This window comes from Homarus americanus, unplaced genomic scaffold (genome assembly GCF_018991925.1).
Source record: "Homarus americanus isolate GMGI-L3 unplaced genomic scaffold, GMGI_Hamer_2.0 scaffold11022, whole genome shotgun sequence".
Classification (NCBI taxonomy): Eukaryota; Metazoa; Arthropoda; class Malacostraca; order Decapoda; family Nephropidae; genus Homarus; species Homarus americanus.
In genome coordinates, this window is record NW_024737068.1 from 16,310,871 (window position 1) to 16,337,004 (window position 26,134).

The 26,134-nt window shown below is 37.2% G+C and overlaps 1 protein-coding gene across 2 annotated transcripts; it reads left to right on the forward strand.

The window, feature by feature from the left end:
• The first annotated feature begins 1,226 nt into the window (after positions 1-1,226).
• On the forward strand, positions 1,227-23,123 carry LOC121873019 (ethanolamine kinase 1-like). 2 transcript variants are annotated; one of them, XM_042376286.1, is made up of 8 exons: positions 1,227-1,274; positions 5,775-5,911; positions 9,755-9,889; positions 10,056-10,217; positions 12,033-12,127; positions 15,657-15,883; positions 18,045-18,273; positions 21,956-23,123. In XM_042376286.1, the coding sequence occupies exons 2-8, from the start codon at positions 5,792-5,794 to the stop codon at positions 22,026-22,028; spliced, it is 1,041 nt and encodes a 346-aa protein (XP_042232220.1). In that variant the 5' UTR covers positions 1,227-1,274; positions 5,775-5,791; the 3' UTR covers positions 22,029-23,123. The 2 variants fall into 2 exon arrangements, with proteins under 2 accessions (XP_042232220.1, XP_042232219.1); XM_042376285.1 differs by lacking the exon at positions 1,227-1,274 and adding an exon at positions 1,342-1,543.
• Positions 23,124-26,134: the final 3,011 nt, after the last annotated feature.

Here is a 26,134-nt window from a genome sequence, read left to right on the forward strand (position 1 = left end):
GCTTAGCAACTTTGTAGTAAGTGCTGGAACTCTGGAAAGTTTCAAAAGGAGGCTAGATAGATTCATGGATGATAGAGAGTGGTAGTAACTCTCTACAGGAACTGCCATGCACAGGCCAACCGGCCTATTGCAGACTCCTTATGTTCTTATGTTCTTAGTGTGACCCAAACCCATACCTCCACAGTATCCCTGAGTTGCCAGTGATCGCTACTCACGCAATGACAATAATTACAAACAAACTAACTGTTACTCATTCAAAGATGACCCTCAGTTGACAAAGGTCTGGCAAATTACTTGAGTTCATATACACAGACTAATTCAAAATTGAGCTTCCCAGGAGAAAGTGGAATAACAACTGATCGACAACTGTCTTCACAGAGGCGAGGGAACACAATGTAGCGACTATGGGGAGAAACACGTCTTCTCCTCAGGGGTTGCTGAAACACTCATGTTTTGGGGTCGTGGAGGTTAATAAGAATCATTAGTTAAATAGACTAGCAGTCAACGTGACCATGACACCTGGAGGGCGAAAATATAATAATAATAATAATAATTAATTAAGTAATAATAATAATAATAATAATAATAATTAAATAAATAAATAACAATAATAATAATAATCATAATAATAATAATAATAACAATAATAATAAATAAATACATACAAAAAATAAAAATCAAGAGTGAGAAACAACAGTATGCATGTTGTGATGTCAATAGTAAGAGACACAATTGAAAACCTGCAATTGTGTCTGATTCTGATTTTCTCTATTCATCTACCTATTACAGAAAGAAATTATGGGGAATTTTAGTTATTCTGAGCACTTACAAATTATAATTACTTAGCCTACTTATAGGAAAATGTAGAGGAAAGGCAATAACTTGTGTTTATTTCTCACTCTCTTTCAGAACTATCTATGCAATGTTTGTATGTAGTCTGTAGGTTATATATTTAAATTGCATATTTTTCCTGACTTATTTTTATGTTATGATTATTTACCTACCAAAAAATACTTCAAATATATTTTGTGTTGCATTATTGAAAGATATTAGAGAAAAGTATAAAATATAAATGGCAAGAGCATATAGTTAGCGTAATTTCATTTTCCTTTGGCATATTTTGGGCCATGTTAGCACATTTTCAGAACAAGCTTAGCATATTCTCTCTCCTGTGGTAGGGGGCAACACTGTGGCATGTGGCGACAACAACCACAGCTGACGGAGTAGTGAGGAGGCGGCTGGGGCGTGAGCTGTCAGTGCCGGTGAGGGAGTGGGTAAGTGTACTCCATAACCCAGCCTTTGTAATTTGTCACAAGCCACTTTGATGTGGCTGATTTATGCAGATTAAGAATTTATTGAAGGTTCTAAAAAGTGATATGAGCAATTTGTATAAGCAAGACATGAAGTATGTTGATAGTAGAGACTATCGGACCTGTGGTGTACCCTGGTGTACCCATGGCTTAATTTATAAAGGTCACGTCGCCTCCCAGGAGCTGACTGAGAATAGGGAGTGGACCATGGCCCTCAGGGTGCCCACGGCCAGGTCAGTAGAGAGAAAATGGAAGAATGATTAACAGTACTGTATATAATGCTTGTGTATGATACTAATGTTCGTAAAATTATCTTTTAGGGGAACCATCGATTTTGAATGCTTAAATTTTGTATTTATTTATTTTTGTTTGAATCAATAGTTTAGACGATTCTAAGACACTTCTTCTCTGGCATTTTGCCCACTCATGATTACTTTTAAGATTAAATCGAAAACAAATCGAAAATCATTGTTGTTGTTTTTTTAAATTGTAGTTGAAATTATGTTTGTTGCGATTTTTTGATGTGTAAATCACACCAAACCTAACAAAACCTAACCTAACCAAACCTGGTAAAATTATCGTTTTGGGGATCCAGCAATTTTTTAATATATATATATATATATATATATATATATATATATATATATATATATATATATATATATATATATATATATATATATATATTTCATGTAAATCCACAATGAAAATGGATAAGATAAATCTTGATAAAATCTAGGTGCTCCGTTTTTCCATTTTCCGTGTGATTTTATCAAGATATATATATATATATATATATATATATATATATATATATATATATATATATATATATATATATATATATATATATATATATATATATATATATATATATATATTAAAACCAAAAGTAACCAAAGCATTGTCAGAGACTGCTAGATCAATCAGGTCAATTGCAACATGTAATACACAGTCAGCTGGAAGCAAAACTAGATCTAGAGTGTATCCAGAAAGATGTGTTGGACACAACATATGATTCACTAAATTTTGTAGATCGTAGAATTTCCTATAAATCATAGGAAAAATGTTTCAAGAGATGGGTTGTCAACACAATAATTAAAGTCATTACAGATCAACTGTCTCTCATTCTTCCCTGAGAAAGTCTCTGAAAACAAGCCAACTTGGTCCATGAACTCCCTATCTGTACCTGGGTGACCAGGACGATACACAATAGCAATCCTAATAACTTGGCGATGAAGATTTATTAATGACTCCATAAATTCAAAAGAGGAAAAAACTGCCACTGCTAACCAGCCTAATGTTGAGCGGGGCCACAGTAAAGATCAGCTCCACTCTGCCACACGGAGCTCCTCCATGAACGAGAGAATGTGTCTTGGGAAGAGCACTATGAATAATGTTGTTGTGTGATTCATACAACCAGGGGCGTTCCTAGAGTATTTGGCACCCGGGGCGGACCTATCCACTGGCACCCCTTCCTTCCAGAGATGAATAAATATACAGTGGTCCCTCGGTTAACGAGCACAATTCGTTCCAGCAGGTTGCTCGTTAACCGAAAAACTCGTTAACCGAAACCATTGTTTCAATGGGTTTTTGGGTAATTGGTTCCAGCTCACCGAAAATAGCCTAAATTCAACAAAAAAGGTAGAAAAGTACACTTACTTTGAGGTGTGTATGTAGAAGGCTCCTGGATGATGATGATGATGATGATGATGGGAATTAAAATGGGGGTGGAGAAGGAAGAAGAGAAGGCATTGGGGTGGAAGAGAAGTCACCCCATGGCACCATTTCACCCATAAAATTTTAGTTCTCTTGGTGTATTTCAAGATTATTTTCTTTAAATCAACACTGCACTGCATTATATATTGTCAATATGTAAAATATATTTCAAAATGACCAATAATTTGCTTGGAAACACAGAAAAAAAAGCATTTAGTTGAAGAGAGTCTCAAGTAAGATGTTACCTCCACTGAAAACAGAGAGAGGCTAACGCCTGTCTGGTGTGTTAACAGGCTGGATGGCACGCCAGAAACTAGTTTCTTTACCTTCAATTATGTTCAATAATTGTAAAAATGACTAAAAAAGTTAATATTAAACTTTTAAAATTATTGAATAGTATAAACTTCTTGATATTTACTAAAATAGTAAGGCATTTAAGCCCTAAAACCGATTACTGTATTGGCGGACTAATACTACAGCTGGTGGACCGCCAAATGCAAGCGAAAACATGTTGAAGTCGGCTCGTAAAAAACTCGTTAATCGAGGGATTACTCGTTAACCGAAGTTAAGAATCTTATGGAAGGTAAATCGTTAACCGAAATCTCGTTAACCGAGGCGACCAACCGAGGGACCACTGTACAGTAAAAGTAAAATACACAATCGTCCCTAGAGTACTGGGCACCCAGGGCAGGGCATTCCTTTGCCCCCTTACTCTTCCTCTACTGAGACGAATGACAAAAAAAATATAATTTTAAGGAATTTTGAATTATACAAAGTAAATATTATAAAAGTTTTAGTTTTCTTCTATTAATATGGAAAATATTATTTTTTTACTAAAGTATAATGTAGCCCACATCAAGTGTAATATTCATAAATAAAAAGCAGGTTTGTAAATGTGGTTGATATTTAGGAAATCTACAGTATATATAAACAATTGTATTTCCTAATTTCAACAAAATTTACACGATACAACAAAGCACATAAAAGTAATTCAAATATACAAAGTACAGAAACCATACTGTATATAACTACAAGTTACACATTAAATAAAGTATTACACAATGAGAAGGGCGCAGCCTTCTTCAACTCACTTTTATCAGAAACTGGACCAATAGCACTAGATTGTTCTAAAAATATAGGAAACCACGAGATACAAGCGGTATACTTTCATCTAACGTAAAAAAATATATACAGTGTATTAGTTTTACGGCCTCATCGTTCGTGACTTAGCTTCAGCAAACTTACCAATTTTTTCATCAAAATTAAATGTCTGGGCACATTCATTTTCAATAGAAATCATAGCTAGGCTGTTCAATCTTGCCTGAGTCATGCTAGAATGAAGATAATTCTTGATGAGTTTCAGTTTCGAGAAACTTCTTTCACATGATGCAACAGACACATATTGTTAAAAAGAATCTCAGGCACAATGACAAGTTTGGCAAGGTTTAACAAAAGTCACATTTGACAATAAACTTCAGGAACTGCAAGACTGTCCATTTATTTGCTTCTTCAGGTGTGATTTTGGCAGCCTCCGTGTGTCTGTGAAGTCGCATAATTTCTACCATGACATCCTCATTAGAAATTTCATTAAAAATCTTGGTCATGCTTGAATTTGAAATACTCCCCTGAAGTTGTTCTTCTTTTGCAGAAAGCAAATAGCTTGGCTGAATAGCTGCAAATATTGACAAGATGATATCCATGGCCTCTGAACGAGCATCCAATTCTAGACTAAATCGGTCTAAGCATTCAAACATTGATCTCCTCATTTCTTCTTGCATTGTCAGTCCAGCATCCATAGCCATCTCTCCTGGCATCATTTTCTTACATCTTATCCTCCCTCTTGTTTCCATGGAGATGCATTGTGTAGTTGCATATTGAATTGCTCTCCACAATTTCATTCCGCTGACCTCAAAGAAACAATTTCAAACCATTGAGCTTTACAGTGCACTTTTCAAGACTTATTCCTTCTGTTTGCAAATACTTCTGTGTGAGATTCACTTCTTCCAGTCCATCACACCAAAAAGAAAGGTAACCCAAGAAATAAAAATCACATACAGCTTTAAGCAAAACTTCAGCTGTTCCTCTTGTGTCAACATTTTCTCTTTGATCCGTCAATGTTTCCAGGGCTGTGATCAGCTTCTCAAATTGTTTCTCGAGAGGCTTTACGGCATCATGATGTGCACTCCATTTAGTCTAAGAAAGATTAAAAGTGAGAAATGATATATATATGTTGTGTTGTCAAAGTAAGAGAAACAATTGAGACCCTGCAATTGTGTGTAAATGAGGCAGAAAGTCAGATCAGCAACCTGGGACTTGGTCACAAGTTTTGTGATGCCATATGGCAGCAGGGTCTAACCATTAGACAACACATTATGCTTCCAATATCTTCCCAGGCAGTAGTACCTCCCTGTTTGATAGTGGTGGTGATGGTGGTGAGAAAGCAGAAAGATGGGGGTGAATTACCATTCGTAATAGTAAAACATTCTTTCGTTAATCGGCAAATGGTTACCGTAGTAAAAACTTGCTTTCGTTATAGTGTGGATTCGTTCAAAGGATTAACGTTGAGTGAGAACTTACTGTACTTATACTGCCCCTTTGGCTGGTCGTGGAGTGAAGGTTAAAGTGAATAGTTAAGAATTTCTGACACATTCCTGTACAATAACATGGAAATTAATGTTTATTTTTTGTACAGTGAAGATAAGTACTGTGGATAATTTATGCTTTTTTTTTTCTCTGCTTCTTAAGATATTGAGGCTTCAAACATGACACCAAAATTAGAACTGACTGTGGATGGGTCAAGTGTAAGAGGACTACAGGAGGGAGCTAAGGAGATTGTTCAACATGTTCAACCAGATTGGAAACAAGATAAACTTGAATTTAAGGTGAGGAAGCAGAATGATTTATGTAAATATAAACACTGGAATTTTAGTTCATAGAATGGACTTTAATTTAGTAAATTAACTAATGCAACCAATAGTGCTGAGTGTATACATATTTTTTTAGGAATATCATCAGGTTTTGAGTGTTCTTTATTTATTTGTGGTATTAAATATGTTTAGGAAATATTCTCGGGTAAATTTAATGGTCAGCACTATGCAGCAGTAGTTTTCAGGTGCCTAAGGTACAATAGGGTGTGTAGTGTTACCGATATCAAACGATACACCCAAAGAATTCTGTGATTATGGAAACTATCCCTTTTGTTCCCTTGAAATACTAAACATTAAAATTCCAGCAATAACAAAATTGCTGGCGAGTTCAGTAAACAGGAACTCGGCAGGACTTCCACTAGGTACAAGACAAGGTGATGTCATACAATTACTGAAGTTTGCTTCTTTAGGTATAGATTTAGTTTTTGTCTTCTATGATTAGTTTAAAAAGAATTTTAAGTAAAATTAGTCTATATTTTTGTTGCAATATTTAATGTATAAATATGTATAAGGGTCCTCCTTATATGTTAGGGGTGTGTCCCACAGAAATACTACTTGTACTGTAGTGAAATTTATATAATGAAAATTTTTTCCACATAATAATTAATGTAATTAGGGCTACTGTACATGTGTTCCAACATGTACAATAATATGCCTTGATTGATCAGGATGTGTTCATAGAGAGAGGGAGAGAGCTCTCAGCAAATTCGCTTACAGTGGGGTCATTATAACAATGTATAGTATTTGATATGGAGATATGTTTATAACAATGTTATTTATTACCTTTGAATGTTACATGATGGCTCAATTTGGCTTCTAGTACACTAAGACAACTGATTAATGAATAAACCAGGGAATAGGCAGATGCACAATATGATACAGTATTACCGGTATTTATCAAGTGTTGATAAATACGCTTCAATATTATTTACTACTGAGTACTGTACCTGTAAGTGCTAAAGACAGTTGTTGTAAGCATGGGGGATGGAGAGCTGATTGTTTACAATAGAGTCCTTGTGTTCCAAGAGCTAGTCGGTCACTCATCCAAGTACTAACCAGACCCAACCAGGCGAGGATGGTCAGCTGTTTGAACTAAACAAAGCACCAAGAATTTAATATGATGCAATAACTTAGGTGAGGTTAAGTGTGTGATTTTTTTAGGAAAATTTATTAATTTATGTTAATGTTTTATTAACCCAACACCAAATGAATCTAAATAATATGGACATTATGGTGAAATCTCATATAGGATCGGGATATATCGCGAGATAGGGTCCAACGATGTTTGCTATACAGTGAACCCTCACTTTACGCGGTCAATTGAACCCACGGCGGCCCACGTAAAGTGAGAAACGCGTAAAGTGAACAACATAACATATGGGATTAATTGAAATAGAGACCGGGCCGACCCCCAAACTCCACTTTTTCAGACACAATACCTACGTTGTAGTAAAAATAACTTCTTAATTTTATGATAGTACGCACACACAATTAATAATTAAGAGAAATTTCAATAATATTAGGTTTTTTAACACTTGCATTAGTAGAAAAGATGGCTGGGCACACGGGGATGGGGGGTTGGTTCCGAGGCAGAGGGCAGATTAATTATTGGCCCTCACCTGTATCACTTGTATCAATTGTATCACTATCCACCACAGAGGCTTGCAGGACCTCTTTGTCAAACCCCTCAAAGTCCATATAAGTCCATATCCTCACTATCATTATCACTGACTTGGGCCGGATGTGGTGGGTGGCGGGTGAAGAACTCGGTAATGTTTTGATGACTTGGCGACCTTGTGCGCACCCTGCTTGCGCCGCTCTCCGCGTAAAACGGTACACACACCGTGGAAAGTGAGCATTCCGTGTTCGGCAGGGTAACGCATAAAGCGAGGGTTGACTGTATACTAAATCGCGATATATAATTACATGTACTGTAATCAATGGGGAAAATAGGGTTAGATTCTAGATGTCCCAAAAAGTGACTAAACTTGACTTCTATGCGGCATTCAGTGACTGTTGCCTCATAGTCAATATCTGCAGCAGTTGTTGGCTTTGGGGTCGATACTCTCGTCCCTGACACCACTACTACTACTACTTTGCTGTCACTCGGAATCGAGTATGCCGATCATCCAGCTATGATACAATTATATGAGTTATTAGGGATGTCACCTAGGTTGGTGAATTTTGAGGTGACTAAAGAGGCCGATACGGGACAGGCAGCGTAATTACCATTCGTTGCACATGTGGAGGGCTCCATCTACTGTGGGAGGGACGGTGGCAGTGTCTTTCCGGCTTTAGGGCTTGTCTGCCTCGGTTTGCAGTCGGGCTAACTCAAAAGCATTGACACCTTCTCATGCGGTGCTTCTCCAAGCGTTATGATGTGGAGTAATCGACGCCCAGGTGAAGGGGTCGATTTGGCACTTTTTCAGGTTTGTCTTAAGACTATCCTTATACTGTACCTTTTCAATTGCTCACTGGCGTTACGTTTACTATTCGTTAGGTGACTGTAAGGTAGCTGCTTTGGCAGTCTGCTGCCATCCATGCGGGTAACATGGCCAGTCCAACGTAATTGTTCATGGATAATGGTAGCCTCGATGCTCCTAAAGTTGGTGTCAGCAAGAATACTGGCATTTGTTCTCTTGTCTTCCCAGCGAACTCGGAGGATGGAACGTAGACTACAGTACTTTGGTGAAAGTTTTCAAGTGCCTTGAGGTGCCTCCTGTATGTGACCCATGTCTCACTGCCATATAGCAGGGTGGGGAGGACCACTGCTCGATATACGTGTAGCTTTGTTGATAATTTCAGCTCCCTACAGCTGTAGACACAATTTCAGAGTCTGCCAAAGGCTTGAGATGCACATCTGATCCGATGCTGAATCTCTTCATCGATATCTGCTGTGGTGGACAGGTGGGAGCCGAGATACCGAAAGTGGGCAACATTAGAGAGGGTAGTACTGTTAAGTACTAAACCCATTTTTATGACATATTAAACAAATTTGCTAAGGGCATACTAAGCTCTTCCTTACATTCCTTTAATATTCTGGCAAATATCTCATCGGGACCTAGTGACTTATTAGGCTTTAGTTTGTCTATTTGTTTATTAACATCGTTACTAGTCACTACGATCACGCTTAATCTATTTTCTTCACTATCTCCGTATATAGTCGGTGCCTTGGGTATTATGTTTAAGTTTTCAGTGGCAAAAACTGTTGAAAAATATCTGTTCAGATTATTGCTCATTTCCCCGTCGTTATCAGTTAGCTCACCGGTATCTGACTGTATTGGTCCAATCTTGTCTCATGGTTTAGTTTGATACATTTGGAAGAATCCCTTAGGGTTTGACTTCGCCTCCCTTGCTACCTTCAGTTCATTATTTCGCATTGCTTTTCTTATCTCGGTCTTAACCCTACTGGCCAATACTTTATAATAATCTCGGACGTAAACTTCAACACGTTTTATTCTCCTACCTATCGCCTTCCTTTGTCCAATAATATTCTTTAAATAATTATTTATCCATTTGGGGTCATTGTCATTTGATCTGAGTTTTATGTATGGTATATTCTGCCCTGTGCATTAAGTAATTCATTATTTAAATTGTTATGGAACTCGTCGACCTCAGATCTCGTGGTCAGGTCACCCTCAGCAGTCATATATTGATATATTGTGAGGTTACCATTGTCAGGTCACCAGGTAAAGTGAGGTCGCCCTCTGTGGTATTTTGTGAGGTCCTGTAATTCACCCCCAAATGTAATAGCCCTTCTCTCAGTGTACAATTCTTTATTGCTTTTCTTATTATCAGGTATACACAGAAGGTATTACAAATCAACTGATCGGAGTGTGGTGTGAAGACAGGAACAGTCAACTGCTAGTGAGGGTTTATGGCTGCATGACAGAAATGTTTATTGATAGAAATGCAGAAAAAAAAAGCTTTGAGGTAAGAATAAACAATCAATATGTGTTCAGATACATGCTGACTATAAGTAGGTAGGATCATTAAACATTGACAAACTTTGTTGTAATTTATGTTATTGAGTATAAGTTTAGTAAAGTTTTATACTTCGCCTTTTGAATTATTTCATCTCATGATATAAATTTTTCAGGTTTTACACAGATCTGGGTGTTGTCCACCACTGTATGCAACCTTTAGTAATGGACTGTGCTATGGATTCACCCAAGGTTCCCCCATTTCTCCCGACCTTGTCGTTCAGGAACCTATTTGGAGGGCCATCTCACAAGAAATGGCTAGATATCATAAAATAAAGGTAAAATATCTCAATCTACACTTCAGTTAAACCCTTGATGTCTGTGACAGTTATGTTCATGTTGATGAAATGTTGGTTAAAAACTTATGAGGAGAAATAAGGTGCATAGTGGGTCCAGAATTTCTGTAAACTGCTAATTAAATGTAAAAGTAAAAGAACTGTACTAGTACAGTACTTCAAATAAAAGCATTATTGTCCAGCATGGTTTAGTAACAGGTGTTTTTGTTTTCTGCCAATAATAATGTCCAGTCTATTTATTGATACAAAGTACAGTAGACCCCTGATTTAACACGATTTGATTCTAGTTCTTCAATGTAACACGATTCCCTAAATTACTCCCCTATTTTCAATTTAGCACAGTCAGGTTTGATTTTACATGGTGTAAGCCAAGTGCTCATCCACACAACAGTTACAGTCTAGGAAGTACAGCTCCTCCCCGACTTACGACGGGGTTAGGGACCCAAATCCAGGTCGTAAGTCGAAATGGTCGTAAGTCGAAAATGCTTAAATAATATACTGTACATAGAAAATCTAAAATGGGTGTCTCTTTTTCTTCTCAGCACCACAAAACTCTCACTTTTAAGCTTGCCAGCCATTTTAAAGTGAATTACAGATGAAAATTTTGTCTGTGTACTGACGTTGGGACTCAAAAATACGTAATTTGACCAAATTTTGGTACGACTGAGGCAGGTCGTAAGTCGAGTAGGTCGTAAGTCGGGGAGAAGCTGTGGTTTTCAGATTAATAGCTCTGACAGTGACTCACGTGTGACCTGAGGGAGGCCCAGCAGGTGCTAATGAACTATGTATACTATGGGAGACCCTGCTAGCTGGCGACTCAGTGCTGTGGAGTGAAGTCTCCCTCCCCACCTCGACTAGTGACGAGCGTGACTCCGTCTTCCGTCGATAGTGTTGTGAAAGTCATCTGAATATGAATGGGTGAATGAATGAAAATGACCTGCAGAAGGGGCTGCAGGGCCTTTATATTGGAGGAGAGCCAGCAGATGACCTCTCCTAATTAACACTTAACTCCTTAGATCTGGACAGCTGTGTTTGCCCAGGTGCGCTGTCACGTCGCAGGTCAGTAATGCTTCCTAATTATAACCGCCCAGGTGTGTCTTGGCTGGATGTGGTTACTTTAACACGGTCATATCACACGGTTAACTCAAGTACTTAGTGGCAGTCAGCTCTCCTGGGACTGTAGGGTGTGTATGTGGGTTACCACGAGGGCATCTACTTAATGTTATATGTGTTGTAGTTCTCTGGGCTGTAAGCTGTGGTCTGATAAACAATCATTACAATTCTTTCTTTTCTCGGCTAATGTCACGACTTTTCTACTGTGTTTGGGGCCATACTGCAAGGGCAAACACAAAGCAATGCAAAAACACAAAAAGTTCCAAACCCACTTTAGTAAAATGTTGGCAGTACGAGCATGTAAGCGAGACTGGCGGGTATCTCCAACTGGTGCATGGCGGAGGCAGAGCGGGGGAGGAGGCGACTCGTTGTTAACCCACTTATAGTCAAATTTTCCGAGTTGGGCAAATTATTTGGTCACATACAGTATATTTAAACACATACTGTACAGAAAAAATCGCGTTAGACAAACTAGCGTTGGGCAAGGGTTCACTGTATTAAGAGTAGTAGAAATTTGTTAGTTGAAATAAATTGGCATAAAGCAGTTTCTGGAGTTGTTATTACGTCATCTTGTAAAGTGGATTGGGGATTTTTGTAAACTAATTTAGGTAATGATGACATAAACTGTACTGGCACTTCAGAGAAACCTAAAATTCCATGCATGTTTATTTTTCTTGTTTATAGGTGGGCGATGTAGAACATCCTGTACTATTTCCTAAATTACAAGCTTTTTTGAAACTCACACCAAGCTCATTTGAAGATGTCAACAAGCAGATGATGTAAGTACAGTTCCTGTGCATAGCACTTAGATAGAGATATTTATTCAATAAAACCACCATACAAGTGTGCAGTGGTTCATCATGTACAGGTACAGACCCTTGAAACCGGACCTCAGAAAACCAGACATTTTCTTCCCAGGGTTAGGTTAAATTTTCTTCTGTGGCAACAAGTTTTGCTTCTACTCTCACTAACTGTTGGGGGGAGGAATGAGTAACGTGGGAAGGAACGTCCTCGCCTTTGTGGAGGAAGCCAACCTTCTACATAAGCTTTCAGTTTTATTTACTAATGTTTAAATGGTTTTATGAAAGTTTTGTGTTATTTATTGTGTGTTTAACTCACTTTATTTTATTTTAGTCTTTTAAACCTTAATCTTAATTCGGCGACATATGACCTAAGCTGTTACGTATCCAGGGATGTAATTACCACAATCACTCAATCTACCCTCCACCTCCCCTTACCTTCCCTATCCCTTTCCTATCCCTCTCCTACCCTACCTCGCCTACATGCCATATAGGTCCCGTGATAATTCCTCACTAAGCTACCCCTCATCCCAGCTAGGGAAGAAATTAATAGGCATACATGTCTTTAGTCTTTCATAGTACTTATTTTTATAAAGAGGAATACTGTATATGCATAGGAAGCAGAGGCAACCCCCCCCCCAAATTCAGAAATAACATATTTTCAGGTAATCACCCCTTAAGAAATTGGGCAAATGCCCTAAATACGTCTTTTCTTTTACCAGAATGTCACCCCAAAATCCTAAATTTATTGTGATTGTGGTGGATATTTTATCAACATCAGTTAATGAACTCTATACAGTGATCCCTCGATTAACAAACGGCTCAATTAACGAAATTTCGGTTAACGAATTAGCTCCCATATGGATTTTCAGTTCCATTAACGAACAAAACTTCGATTAACGACAGCCTTACGAGAAACACACTTTCTTGTGTGCATCAGGTGATCGGCTAGTTCGCCAATACAGTAATCGGTTCTATGTTTACATTTGTTTCTAGTGGAGTAAATATCAAGAAAGTTGGTCTCTTGAACATTTCTGCATTTTTTTATAATAAAATTATTGGTCATTCTGAAATTTAGTTAACATGTTGATAATATAGACAGTACAGGGAACAGTTTTTGTGCGCCCATCAACTGATTGAATCACCCAACAACGCTTCTCAGTTTAGCTTTGCTTACAGTGGAGTGAACATCGATTTTGTTGGTCTCTTGAATATTTTTGCCTTTTTACACTAAAATTATTGCTCATTCTGAAATTTAGTGAACATATTGATAATATTAGTGAACATATTGATAATATACAGTGCAGAAATTATTATGAAACACGAATTAGGCATGTCATCATCGACTGCCTCTACAATTAGCTGTTTGATATGTAAACAAAGCAGCCGGAAATACGACATACACACCTCAAAGTAAATTAAAATACAGTATTCTATTGTTTTTTATTTATTATTATACAGTACTGTATATTGTACAGTACAGTACTGTATTTAGTTTATATACAGTACTTTATATGTATACTTTTTCTGTGAGTTGGAACCAATTACCCAATATCCCATTGAAATAATAGATTCGATTAACGAAATTTTCGGTTAACAACTGACTCTGTGGAACCAATTGTGTTCTTTGATTGAGGGACCACTGTACAGTTAAGCCTTGAATAACAACGTTAATGTGTCCTCCAATATTGCAGTGTGAGGTGAATCGTCTTATTGCGAATCATTAATTACCATTAAAATAAAGCAATAATAATGAGATATGTTCCCAAGTGTGACCTTTTCATATCTTTTGTGTGACTTTTTACCCTCCTCTCCCCCCAAAACAATACAATTAATGAAAAGTGCAAACAATATATTTAAATAATGTTTCTGAATGCACTTTATACAGTACATATAAATGAATAATAATATGGTCACACAAGAGGAGATGGGACGCCATTGTTTTCGTTTGTGTTTACAGCCGGGAGTCGGGGACGATAGTTCTACACGAGAAAATGAAGAAAATGAGTCCCTGGTTTTAGCTGTAGTAAATTTAATGTAAAAAAATTAATATACGGGGTATATGTTTTAAGTAACATTATTTAATGTTAATAAATGAAACAATTGAAGTAGCTAACCACTAATGGCAAAGAAAAAAAAGGATGGATTGGGGATGCCAAAAAATTTTATACATCTTTTTAGTCATTTTAACACTTATTTAACATAATTGTATTACAGGAAACTAGTTTTTGGTGCGCCTCTCAGCCACTTGACTCGCCCACAAAGGCGTCAGTTTGTATCTCTGGTCAGTAGAGGTAACATCTTGCTTGTGGCTCTCTTGAACATAAACTATTTTTACGGTTTTTACAGTACAATTATTGGTCATTCTGAAATTTATTTTACATATTGACAATATATAGTGCAGTGCAATGTTGATTTAAAGAAAATATTCTTGAATTACACCTAGTGAACTTAAAATTTTATGGGTGAAATGACTGCATGAAGCATGGGGTGATTTCTCTTCCACCCCCACTTTTTTCTCTTCTCCATTCTCCACCCCCACTTCTAATTCCCATCATCATCATCAACTAGGAGCCTTCTACATACTCACCTCAAAGTAAGTGTACTTTACTGCATTTATTTTTACTTTGTATGTAATTTTTGGTGAGCTGGAACCAATTACCCAAAATCCCATTGAAACAATGGTTTCGGTTAACGAAATTTTCGGTTAACGAATGACCTTCTGGAACGAATTGTGTTCGTTAACCGAGGGACCACTGTATATGTAGAAGACTTGCCCATTCGGTATGCAAATTTTCGCATGCAACTTGCACTAGACAAGGTTTCTCGTTGGACCACAAGGTATGGTTTCAGATTTTCTCCCGTGAAGACCATTGCCATGAATTTATACCACCTCAGGGGTGGGGTGTTCAACCAGATCGCGATCTACAGCTCTATGGTTGCCGTGTGCAGTGTGCCACAGATCTGTTTCCTGGGCTTAATCTTCGACAACCGGCATATGTGGTATCCACATATTCATTACCTCAAACAGTCCTGCCAGCATGCTCTCAAGTGATTGAGAGTCACGGGGCACATGTCATGGGGTGCTGACTGATGATTTCTGCTACGCCTTTACCACATGCTAGTTTAACCCAAACTGGATTATGGATGTGAGGTGTACTCCTTAGCCACTGAGGCTAGAATCAATACACTGAACATTATTCATCATGCTGGGGTGCTCCTGGAGACCGTTACCACCCCTTAATCTTCGACGCCAGTCTCTCTTCAGGTCCAGTGTTGGTTTTAAATCCACCACCTTCCGCAGTCTGTATCCAACACTTGTGTACAGTAGTTGATGAGACTATGTCCCCACACAACACTCCACATCCAAGCCTCCCATGACCTTTTGTCTTCAGGGTAAGTGAGGTTGTGAGTTTTCTTTGTCTTCCTCCTGTTCAGATATGCCCCATGCTGTTCCCTAGTACAACACAAGGTTTCTTACATTTTAATTCTTCTTTCTTTTTTCCAGAATAGATAAATGTGGTTATAACAAATCTTTGCTAAGTAAAGAAGTTGATGAATTGGAGTCATGCCTCACCGGTCTAGGGTGCCCCGTGGTCTTCAGTCATAATGACATCCTCCTTGGTAATGTCATTTGGAACCAAGAAACTCAGAAAGTGGGTTTCATAGACTATGAATATGGAGGGGCTAATTTTCAGCCATTTGATGTTGCCAACCACTTCAACGAATTTGCTGGTACGTAAGTTAATTATTGTGTTGTTCGTTTATTGTTGATGGTGAGTCATTTATTTAAGGAATAAGGATTAGAATTCATTACAGGTACTGTACTGTACTGTACTGGACTGTACTGTACTGTACTGTACTGTATTCTATTTCCTTAAAGCTCAGCCTCTTGACCAAGGAATAATTGGTTTTCAAGTCATAATACCTCAGCTGCAGTTTTTCCAAGATCCACAAGGCACTGGAAGAAGATACCCAGGAGGGGGTGGAGATGTGGAAAAATTACTCCATTGCTGACTGCATAGCAAATGTTAAACTGAGTCATGATGAAATCACTAGCAAGTGTGTGAACTCCTGTTGGAAGGCTCTATGGCCTGAAGCAGTGAATGATTTCACTGGCTTCCCCTCAGTGGAGCCCCTGATCACATGCATGGTGCAAGTGGGGAGGATTTAGTGACATGCAACCAGAGGAAATCAGAGGAGAGCTGCTTGGAAACACTGGAGAAAAGCTAAAGAATAAAGAACTGGTTTCTTTACTAAAAGAAGATGAACAAGATGATTAGGAATGAGATCTTGGTCCAGTTGATTTAGACTCTAAATTTTAGAGGAAAACATCTGGATATTAGTTTTTTTTTTTCAATCCAGAATGCAACGCCTAGTTTATACCAAAGTATGTTACTGCCTAGCAATAACTCGCCAGGCCAACATACAGGCAATTAAAACATCTAATAATTACTTAATAAGTAATATTAGGAGGACATGTCGCTACCTGGCATTTAATTGCAATTCTCAAATCCCCCTCCTTCACCCCCCATCATACGCACTGCCACCGTCATCTTCTTGCCTGGCGAATCAGCTGTAAATACACACAAAGAAGGCTCCATGAATTTGTGTTGTAATAGCTGAAATACTAAGTGCCACGAGGATTTTATATACGGTATTTTTACTGTACATCTTAGCACAGTGAGGAAATAGAGTGACTTTTATTTTCTTTGTCTCTCAATTAATGTGTTTGGGACAATTTCTTATACGATCTCTGGTCGGCATCATGGCGACCACAGTGCATCTTCTCTGAAGTCGCTAGATCATTTGTGACAAGTATCCCCTGCTTTCAAGTCACTCAGTGAATGTCGTTGCACCCTCCCGGGCTCGTCTTTTATTTGGATGATAGGCGATAAAAAAAATCTCATATGACTGTCAGTCATCATCTGCGACTCTGCATGCATATGTGTGTGTTGTGGTTGAGCCTTTTATCAAAAGATGGCAGTGTAATCCAGGGCATGCAAACACTTGGAACATAGTCAGTTTAACGGGAAAAATTTTTTACGCCATAGACTAGACGATTTTCATGGTGTAGTACGATAAATTTAACCCTTGGGCCCTGGGTGATGTTCCAGAACGTCCGACCAGCGCGCCCCGGGTGATGTTCCAGAACGCACGCCTATTTCCTGCCACTATTTAAATGCCCAGCGCGGGTTATCAGGTTCCAGTGTGACTATTTACCTGTCACACCACATGCTCAGCCACAGGGAAGCTTCCTGAATGCACTTACCTACTTTTGTTTGTTTAATTTTCATTGTTTGTCTATTTTATCATGTTGTATCAAAGTAATATTGCTAAAAGCAATGTACTGTAGTTGTATTGTAGGGTAGTATTACTGTAAAAACACAAAGGCAAGCTAAAAATAGCTGCTAAGTGCAGAGGGACCACGAGCGTCGGCTGTCAAACCAACACTGTCTCCTTATCTCCCGCCCTCCTCCCTCCCTCTGCGCAGCCAGGGAAGTTTCTTGAGGGTCAATTTATAGTTTTTATTACTTATTTTTTATTGTTTTATCATTTTAAAGGGTTTAAAATTATTTTGGGAAAAGTTGATTTTTCTCGATTTACCCCAGGGGGGAAGGGGGTGTGGGTGCTGCCACCAGAACACTAACCCGGGGCTTAAAGGTAAAAATCAACTACAGTTGTTAATGCAGTGAATGAGTTAAATTGGCTAAAGGTCATTTTTTTCATCTTCCAATTACTGTACAGTGTATTAATACAGTAAGAGCCTTTTACTGTCTCGCCATTTAGTAATATACCGTATATGTTATCTCTCTTTTATCTTTTATTATTATGAAGGAAAAAGCACTTAAAGTAAAGTGTTCAGAAAAATAATTAATAAACTTTCCTTCCCAAGGTGTGGATGTAGTGGACTACAATCGGTATCCAAGTGCAGAGTTTCAACGACAGTGGCTGCGAAGTTATCTGTCACACTACCAGGATATACCTGAAGAAGAAGTAAAAGAACATGATGTGGAACTTTGGTATGTGTGGGTCAACAAGTTTGCTCTTGCCTCACATTTGTTTTGGGGTTCCTGGGCAATGGTTCAAGCAAACTATTCCTCCATTGACTTTGATTTCCTTGGGTAAGTAAGAGGTGTTGAAATTTCAGTGTTGTGGGATTGGGATTGTTATACCTTGGTACCTACCTTCTTACCCACCTCTATTTTGTTTTCAATTTTTGAAGAAAGAAAGCCATTTTTTGTTCAATCCAGAATGCGACATCTAGCTTTATACCTAGGTATGTTAATGCGTAGCAATTACTCGCCAGGCCAACATACAGGCAATTAAAACATCTAATAATTACTTAATATGTAATATTAGGAGGACACGTCGCTACCTGGCATTTAACTGCAATTCTCAAAACCCCCTCCTTCACCCTCCATCACACACATTGCTACCTTCATCTTCTTGCCTGGCGAATCAGCTGTAAATATGCACAAAGAAGGCTCCGCTAATTTGTGTTGTAATAGCTGAAATACTAAGTACCACGAGGATTTTATATATATTTATAAAATAATTTACGATTTTTCTTTAAACTCTCTACTATGAATCCTTCAAAGTTTCTTTTGACTCTTTTAATATCTTTTGCTGCTTGATTTCTGTTTTTAATATATTCCGTAAAACTATGATTAATCTTATTTGCCAAGTCCCTTTTCCAGGCACATACCTTGTTTTTAACTGCTTTGTCAGCCACTTTGTTTCACCACATTGGTTTGTTCTTATCATAATTCAAACACTCTTTCGGAATGTATCGATTTGTAATATTCAATATACTATTACTGAGAATATTCCACTTTTCATCGTTAAGGTTTATATTTGTCATACATTTCAGTTCAATTATGAGTCCCGAAAGCATTCCTGAGCTCTTGAAATCGAACCATCTTTTAAGTCACAACTAAATCCTGGGGTGGTTTCTGTATGTTTAACTCTCACAACATATTCCCATGTCAGCACAGCATGGTTACTTGGACCTAGTGGCTCCTAATACTCAGTATTCAATACTTCAGCATTTACATCCACAATAAGAAAATCTATTAAACTGGGTTCATTTTCACCTCTTTTCCTTGTTGGAGCATCAATGATTTGTTTCAATAGTAAGTCCCTTAACAGATCCAAAAATATACTTGAAAAAGAGTTTTCTCTATCATTAACACAATTGAGTGTTCTAGTTAATTTTGGGTAAATTAAAATCTCCACATAATGTTAAGTTTCCTCGTGCAAGATTAGATGCTCTGCTTATCGTTTGTACTAGTTTATCGTTCATTTCTGCTCCTCGACTATCCTTTCTGTAAATAACTCCAACCAGAATTTTCACATCTTCACATTTGATTTGTGCTGAATCAAATGTGAGGATGTAAAAATTCTGGTTGGAGTTATTTACAGAAAGGATAATGTATCCTTCACTCTTGTTTTTTAGTTCCTCACATTCTTCTAGTAATAGCTTCTCTTTAAAATATATGACTACTCCACTTCTTATTTCCTGAGCATATATATATATATATCTTGGAATTATATAATTCAGTGGTGATTCACAGTCCTACACATTTGTAACTCCTCCTTCGCTAGTGGTGTTTTTCCCGGTAAACTCATAAATGTCTCTTCAAGAATTACCGCCCCATATCAATCCTCTCAGATAGTGGAGAAGCTAGCATGTAGTAAACTAAATTCCTTCTGCAGTGACAATAACATCCTTACAGACTCTCAGTTTGGATTTAAAGCAAAAAAGATCAACTGAGAGTGCCATGCTGTCCTTTACTAATGACAGCTTGAACTCCTTTGTTGATAGCCAGTTCAAAGTCAGAATATTCCTGGACCTCTCTAAAGCCTTTGATACTGTCGACCATACCATCCTCCTGTCGAAGCTTGAGCATTACGGCATTAGGGGCTTATCCCACAATTGGTTTACCTCGTATCTGTCTAATAGGAAGCAGTATGTCTGCTGTAACAATCATCAGTCTGACTCCTCACCTATTTATTATGGTGTCCCTCAAGGCTCCATTCTCGGCCCAGTACTATTCTTGTTGTGCATGAATGATATTGTCCACTCCAGCTCACTTATTTGCAGAAAATAGTACTGCATTCTTTATGCCAGTGACTCAGATCTCCATTCCTTGATGAGAACTATGAACAATGAATTGACTAAAGTCAGGAACTGGGTTATGTGTAATAAACTGTCCTTAATCCTTGAAAATACCCACTACACAATCTTTCACAGAAGGAAAACTTACCTCTAGATTTGGACCCTCCGTATTGGTAATACGGTCCTCAAACGGAAACAAAATACTAAATTCCTTGGGCTTGTTGTTGATGATAAACTAAATTGGAGAAGCCACATACAAGCCATTCACAGTAAATTCAACAAGCAGTGCGGTATCCTGTATCATTCTTGCCAGTCACTCACTCTTGCAGTAATGAAAGAAATTTATTATGACCTTGTTTACCAACACTTGATTCACTGTCACACACTATGGGGCCTCCAGTACCTCTAAGACACAACCTCTGGTCACTACCCAGAAAAGAGTTGTGCGGACAATGACCTACTTGAAAAAATGGATCACAGTAATGAACAATTTGCGAAGTTAAAAATGTAAAAAATTGAAAATATAAACTCTTACTGCTGTGCTCTACAGTAGAATCTCAATAAATTGGGATAATAGGGGCAAACCCCAGTCCCCCAAAAGTGAATCTAGGGTGGGAGGGTGGAGATAGCACTGCCTACCTGAACTGTTTAAAGAAAATCAGTTATGTTGTTACTTCACTTCAACAACTAAGGTCTTTAAGTGTATAATAAGGTTATTAAAATACTATTACATCAACAATAAAAACAATATGAAACGACTCTTTTTGTTGAAACCAACTGTTTTCTCCGAGATTATTGTTATTTACTGTAAAGTTTTATATGAGAGTAACCACAGAATTTGTCATAAATAAAGAGAAAACTGTAAACTATACAGTACTATAAAGATAAAAATAAGAACAAATGAGTGTAGGAGTATATTGTATGTGGAAGACGAGTGTTTATCTGGGAGCAGCTGGCAGAGGGGTGGTAGTGTGGGTGGGTGTCTCCCTCCCCCAAGATTCCTTTAACCACACTTATCTTATCATTTAGGTTCATTTGGTGCCAGGTTGATAAAATATTATCCTAAATGAATCAACTTTCCTGAAAAGGGAATCCCACACTTAACACTATGAATCGTTTGTTTATAAAAGGCAAACAGCATTTTACCCTCACTTAAGTAATATTGTAGTGTATAGCTCAGGCTCTCAATTAGTTCAGCCATGTTAATATTGTTATTATTGTCCACTGTATCTGTATTTTTCTGGTTAAATGAACTTTATCAGTATCAATCATGAATGTCAAAGGATTTCCAGGATCTCCCTTCGGTATTTCTGGCCATTTTCTGAAATCTCACCCCCCTCACAGTCTTTCAATGCAGGAACGTATCTGCCAGTCTACGAGGCTAGTGGGAGGAACTTAGTGGTTGATAGTGCTGGTCCACTGTTCCAGCATTTCTGCTTATGGGAAGGGTGCTCTCAGTGTGAGATATGGCTGGACGGGAGGGGTCAGGCCAGCACAGGAGCGTTTAGCAGTGCAATCTGCGTCAAAAGACAGAAAATGCATTTCAGGGTCAATCCTCCATTTTCTATAAGTAGGTATGATAAGAAATTGTTTGCTCTTTCCTTTTTATCAGGTATTGTACTGTAAATATGTTTGTTCCTCTCATTTGTAATGATAAACATTATAATTTATTTTTTTCTTGGCAGATATGGTATAACTAGAGTTGATGAATATTTCAAGAGAAAGAATGAATTCCTGAGCCTCACACCCAACCTATAGTAGTTGCAGCCACTGGCAGCCAAACCCTTCAAGATAATCAAGCAATAGATAAGAGAATATGCATTATTTTAACAATCAATGCCTGTATCTAATGGTGCTATTATGATAATAACTGTCATTTTTATTATGATGCTTACTATTGTGTGAGTACGAATGACTTGAATTGGTTCCAGTAAGAGGCAAGCAATAGATTTTATGTAAATGATGATTGGCTTCTCATAGGTTAACGTTATTTTAAGTTATGAGCACTGTATCCACATACAGTACATGAAATCACATGATATAAAACACATCTTTTCCATGTTTTTGAAAGTATCTGGAGTAGTAAACACAAGCACAATGAGTCATCAGCTTTATCAAATTACTGGTTGTAGAGCCACCTTCACTAGATAAAGTTCTGATAAAAAATGGGACAACTGTACTCATGTGTCTGTTGCAATAACAGCATATTTAGTCATATGGGAAGAGGCAATACGTTGGCAATAATAGTAGTGTTCACTTCTTTAAGCCAGACATTTTTTATTTCAGGTTTTATGGAATTTTACTTGTCAAAGTTTATTGTCGAGGATTGCAATTAAAAAAATGTGGTGAATCTATAAAATTTGCAAATGTAATGATTTAAATTTGAAATCCATTTTATTGCAGGTGTTATATGATATTTTGCCAGTACAGTAAACCCTCAAAGATCCCAACCCGGTAAATCCAAATTTCGGAAGATTTTGGGCAAAAAATTTGGGGCTCTGGGTTAAGAGGCCTCCTGAAGAAGCATTTCCAAAACAGGGTGAAGGTAGTTTTAGGCTTAAAGTTTTTTCTTTTAAAATATGACAGACTAAACTTAGCAGAATATAACTTGCATTGCTGGAATCCTTGTAAGATAGCAAATAATTTGAGTATAAACATCACATAGTTTGCACAAGAGATCAAAATTTCAGTCCTTCAGTGTAGTACATTTAAGTACAAGTTTTTCAACTCGTATTTTTCGGTAAGTATATGTAACTTCTTCATTTACATGCACACACCATCCTAAATACATATTGTGAAAAAGGTAAAAGAAATAATTGTCCTTAGGGCAAACTTGTACTGTACTCAAATGTACTAAATAATTACTAAAATTGTTGTCTAGTGCAAACTGTAGTATGTTTCTATTCAAATTAATCAATGTCTTTCAAGAATTACAGCAATGCAAGTTATATTCTGCCAAGTCAATTCAGTGACATTTTATAAGCGAAAACTTCAACTCCCTCTATGACTGATAACTACTCACTTTGTTATCTCCCCTCTGGCTGGTCAATACCTCACCTCACCCCCCCTGCCTGGCTGTCAACACCTCAACTCCTCCCAGCCAGGGTGAAGGTAGTTTTAGGCTTGGTAAGTTTTTATCTTATAAAATGTCACAGACTTAACGTAGCAGAATATAACTTGCATTGCTGGAATCCTTGTAAGGTAATAAATAATTTGAGTACAAACATCACATAGTTTGCAAAAGAGATAAAAAAATTCATTTAGTGAAGTACAGTACATTTGAGTACAAATGAGTACAGTAATATGTTGCTCAAAATTATGGCTTTTTCACAGGAAAAAGTTTGTATAACTAACCCCAGTAATCAGGATAATATGAACTGTATTTTTGGTGTTTTTTATCATTATTTATCATTTTTATACATTTAGTACATTGGCCGGAAGATTCGGACAATCGGCTTTTTCGGACAGGTGGCCCCATTTTAGTCCGGATCTTCAAGAGTCCACTGTACAGTGTAAGACAAGTACCAAGTAACACAAAAATAATAATTTCTGGTTTGAAATGTATACAGATTAAAATATTAATTTCATTAAGGTACATGTAGATATCAATAAACATTTGTTATAATGATAATTAAAACCATTACAAAGAATGTTTCATTGTAAGAACAGAATGATAATTTATCTTGGCAAAAATTTTTAAATTTAAATTTTATCAAATGTAGAAGTTTTCATATGATTTTTTATAATATAAAACATTTTAATGTAGTGATTAGAACACTAAAACATATAAATTTAATTAAAGTACATGTATATATTAAATAAGCATTTGTTATAATGATAACTATAAAAACATGAGAAAAACATTTCAATATAGTACAGGCATCTCCCGCGTTACGGATCCCCGGGTTGCGGAATTTCGCTCTTACGGAATTTGTAAATTATGACCAATAATTTTGCGATACGACCTGTAAATCCGCCCTTACAGAAATTTGGGTAAATTTTAACAATTAAAAAAAAAAATCACTATATAAAATTTAAAATAAAATTTAAAATTATAATTTGTTTGGTGTGGATTTCTTGATGTTTGCTACCGCCAAGTGTGGAGTCACCACGCGGAGTCACTCCATTGTTTACATCCAGTGTGTGTGCATGTTTCTCGCCCCAGCAGTTGGATTTAACTTTTACAAACATACAGTAAGTACAGTACAGTGCATTACCCTTCTTGAAGATGACTGGAAAGAGGCCATCAAGTGGAAGTGACCGCAGTAGTGCAAAAAGAAGCCACAAAGGCATTACATTGGATATTAAACTTGATGTGTTACAAGGGGCAGAAGAGAGTAGTGCCCCTCCCAATAACTCCCTTTGCGCCACCTATCCTCACGCAGCAGTCAACATCTATTATGGTGAGTACAGTACAATATTTTTATTTATTCCAACTGTATTTCTCTTCATATTACATGTATATCATAAATTATTTAATGTTCTGTATTGTATGTGTTTATAAATGTTTATTTTCATTCATAAAAGTGCTTGAATTACTTTTTTGGGGCCGAAAAAAATTCCTTAGGAACGCATCTCCAGTTTTGTAATGGAAGTCAATGGGAAAATAGGTTTCGCGTTACGGGATTTCGCGATACGGTCAATTTTCCAGGGACGCAACCCTTCAGTAACGCGGGGGATGCCTGTATATGAAACGTTGTACCCTCTTTAATTCAGATCGTTATGATTCTGATTTCACATTAATTCAATTTTTTTTTTTAATTGAACAATTTGAATTTTGAATGAATCTGAAATAACCAAGCAGTTCCAAAAGGTCAATTATTGTCATAGGAATATATTATGAAATAGATTAAGATGAATGAATTAAAGGAATATAATTTGAATTATATTAACATTCTGTACAAAACTATGTTTGGGTGCGGAGCTCAGGGGAGGAGGTGGCGATCCCTTTATAATGACAGTATGCAGTTTCACCAGATTCCCAGATGATCTATTGTACCATAGTATATTCCAGGTCTTGTTTACAGAGCGGTAATAGCCGATCATTCCCTCATTCCCTAGTAATGTTACCAGCAGCCAACATCTCTCAGGCACCGTTGTTGTCGCTGCTCAAGAGGATTAGTGCTTACTACAGGATCTGTCTTGAGTACTTATTAAATAATATCGTAACATATTTATCAGAACTTTATAAATATCATTGTGTTGTGTAATACTTCTCCATATGTCCTGGTTTATTCACTGATCAGTTGTCTAAGTGCAGCCATCATGTATCAATTTATTTCAAGATAAAAATTATAAACTAAAAATGTTATAAGCCAATGGTTTAGTAGTGCTGCTAATTGTATGCTGTGTAAGTGTCATGTCACTTCGCTGCACTTTCTGCCTCATCACCTTATCTCTTATCTTGTCACCCCATCTCTTGCCTCGTCACCTCGTCTCTTGCCTCGTCACCTCGTCTCTTGCCTCGTCACCTCATCTCTTGCCTCGTCACCTCATCTCTTGCCTCGTCACCTCATCTCTTGCCTCGTCACCTCAACTCTCACCTCGTAGTGCTATATTTATTTATTACTGTTTTATTTACTTTATTATTACTGTTGGGTATGAACATTTAAAAAAATATTTGTTTGCACAGTAAATATAAATAGATTATTATATGTGGTGTGGCAGCCAAGGCAAGGTGCAAAAACTGAACAGAAAACCAACAAATAGTCAAACACAAAAATTCGGAAATTGTTGAATAATGTCAAAATATTTTTTAACTTAGTTAAATCAGATTTTTTGGTAAGGCGAGTGACCCAGAGCCTTTTTTTTATTAACAAGCGTATAGTGTTTAAGAACAGAATAATTTATTTTGAGAAAATTTA

Excerpts from the sequence above, each read along its gene's own strand:
- LOC121873019 (XM_042376286.1), top strand. The coding sequence starts at position 5,792 with ATGACACCAAAATTAGAACTGACTGTGGATGGGTCAAGTGTAAGAGGA. Across the intron at positions 12,128-15,656 it reads GATGTCAACAAGCAGATGAT|AATAGATAAATGTGGTTATA; the intron begins GTAAGTACAGTT and ends TCTTTTTTCCAG. Across the intron at positions 15,884-18,044 it reads CCACTTCAACGAATTTGCTG|GTGTGGATGTAGTGGACTAC; the intron begins GTACGTAAGTTA and ends TTCCTTCCCAAG.